The 2,377-nt window shown below is 46.5% G+C and overlaps 1 protein-coding gene across 1 annotated transcript in view; it reads left to right on the top strand.

Moving 5' to 3' along the window:
* NCAPD2 (non-SMC condensin I complex subunit D2) overlaps window positions 1–2,377 on the top strand; it is an 83,082-nt gene that overhangs the window by 41,867 nt on the left and 38,838 nt on the right. The window contains exons 17-18 of the mRNA XM_019527101.1: window positions 338–471; window positions 858–990. Coding sequence (XP_019382646.1) covers window positions 338–471; window positions 858–990 — 267 coding nt within the window. The remainder of the gene's footprint in view (window positions 1–337; window positions 472–857; window positions 991–2,377) is intronic.

The following is a 2,377-nucleotide window of genomic DNA, read 5'->3' as shown; positions in this document are numbered from 1 at the left end:
ACACACACACACACACACACACACACACACACACACCTTCCCTCCCCCCTTTTTCCCACAACAGACTTAACAGCCGCTCTTCACGCTGCGGGGCTGCATGTCAGAATCGGATTGGTATCAGCCAGCATGGCTTGTTAAAAATTGGCCATCGGTATTGGCCCAAAAAATCTCTATCTGTGCACACCTAGTATGTTTGAGTGTGCCTTGAGCCTTTGTCCTGCTCAAAATGTTACAGTCTTTCCAATAAAATGCCCTCCTGGGGCACAGATGGATTGTGGCAGCCATTCCACTTGCTCTAGTATTGTATGACTAGTTATTGTGTCCTGTTCCTCCCCAGATCTGTGAGTTTGTTCAGAAAGATGAAATAAAGCCATCTGTGATCCAGTTGCTTTGGGAGCAGTTCACAGAGAAATTGCAGTGTTCATCACTGGAGCGCCAGGCTGCTATCATGCTGCTGGGCATGATGGCAAGGTAAGCTCAAAGTATAGCTGTCTCTATAAATAATTGGCTATGGCCCCATGATGACTGCTCCTCATTCCTGCTTTCTTATCCTAAAAGACTGTTCTGGAAGGAGGTGGCCTGTGGAAGACTTGACAGTGTTTTTACTACAATGCAAATAGTTGTTTACTTCAACGCATTCCAATGTTCAGACCCCCATTACAGCATGTGTAATATCCAACTTGCAGAAGTATGGTTTACTGCCTTCTCAGCTGAATCTGAAATGTCAGCTGAAAACAACTCGTGCCCAAGTCTCTGTTCTTCCTCAGTGCACAAAGTAAATCTTGGCTGGTTGTATGTTTGCTACAAGCTTTCTAGAGTTACTCTTGGCAACTCTTGTGTGTTTTACCTCACTACAGGGGAAAGCCAGAGATCGTGGGCAGTAACTTGGATGTTTTGGTGACAGTGGGGCTAGATGAGAAGGTTCACAAAGACTATCGCTTTGCCAAAGAAGTGTGCAATGCTATTTCCAAACTGGCTGGTTGCAACAAGGTAACATTCTTCCTTCATCAGGGAGCTCACAGAACAGGAGCTAGGCATCTTCTGATGAGCGTCCCCATGTTAAAAAATAAACTTCAAACCTAGGGCCTCCCATCTGTGTGACTTATCTGGTTTCACTGGTGTCAGCTAAAAGATAATTGGCAGGGCAAGGCCTACTTTATTTGGTGATAAATTATACTTTCGTCCTTCGCGGGCAAAGACAACTGCATCTAGCTGGGGGAGGGGAGGGAAGAAGAGGGAAAAGAAGTGGGAAAGAAAAAGGGAAGGAAAAAAAAGGGAAAGGAAAGGGAATGAAATGGGGTGGAAGCTAGGTCACATGAGTGATAAATAGGGATGGCACATTTTGTGCGGGTTTCACCAACAGGTTTTACAAGGGAATAACTGCCCTGCTGAGGAGCCAGGTGTACTGATATTAATCACCAAACACAAAGCCCTGTTTTAAAGCACAGATCTTTGTCAACATTTCCATTTGTACTTGAGGTATTTTCTGAAGAAACCTGTATTCGCACTGGTTGGCACAACCATTTTAGTTATGTGTAATTACAACTAAGGATTGTGCTACGTTTGGTATATTTGTTTTGCTACCTAGGATGGTATGGTATAGTTAAACACTATAAACAATTCTGTGGCTTAATATTTTCTTTTATTTTGCTATAGTTGAAAACACAGTAATATATTACTTATTAGATAGCTAACTTGTTCATGATTCATGTTAGGCATAAGCAACTTAAAAGGCTGTTTTTATTAAATAAACATTGTTTTGGATACATAAATTTCTCTTACCAAAACCTGTTACACACTTTTATAACTAAATGATTTATTATCTAGGGCAGGGGTTGTCAACTGGGGGTATGAATACCCCCAGGGGTACTTAGGTAGGACATAGGGGGTATGCCTGGAGCGCAGCAGTGGTGTCTTCCTCAGTGCATTGGCCTCTTACCCGGGGGAGGGGGAAGAGGATGAATGCGCTGGCCACCACTAGCCCCCCACAGCACATCGCAGCGCCTCCCCACCCCAACACATCTGAGTGGCCAGAGGAAGGTTGTGCCCACCCCCGACTGTGCACAATTGGCTAGGCACGAGGCTGCTCAGTGGGTCACAGAGCCACATCTGGCCATAGGAAAGCAGGGCGGCACACAACCAGGGGTAACAGTGGCAGTGATGACCATGTGTGAGCCCTGCTTCTGTTCGGCTTCACCTCCCAGCGCTGCCGCTACATGCACCCCAAGATCAGCATGGGGGGCAGGGCAGGGCAGGCTGCTGCAGGCTGGGGCTGGAGCTGGGGTAGCACCAAGCTGTTCCTGGTGGGGCTGTTGGATCAGGCTGCACTGGGAAAGAGGTTGTGGCAGGGAGCCCCAGTGAATTTTGGGTGGCTGCA

The sequence above is a fragment of the Gavialis gangeticus genome, unplaced genomic scaffold, assembly GCF_001723915.1.
Source record: "Gavialis gangeticus isolate Ggan-Ray unplaced genomic scaffold, GavGan_comp1, whole genome shotgun sequence".
In the NCBI taxonomy this organism is placed as follows: domain Eukaryota; kingdom Metazoa; phylum Chordata; order Crocodylia; family Gavialidae; genus Gavialis; species Gavialis gangeticus.
The sequence above is the reverse complement of the archived record's forward strand: the minus strand, read 5'-3'. Positions and strand labels throughout refer to the sequence as shown.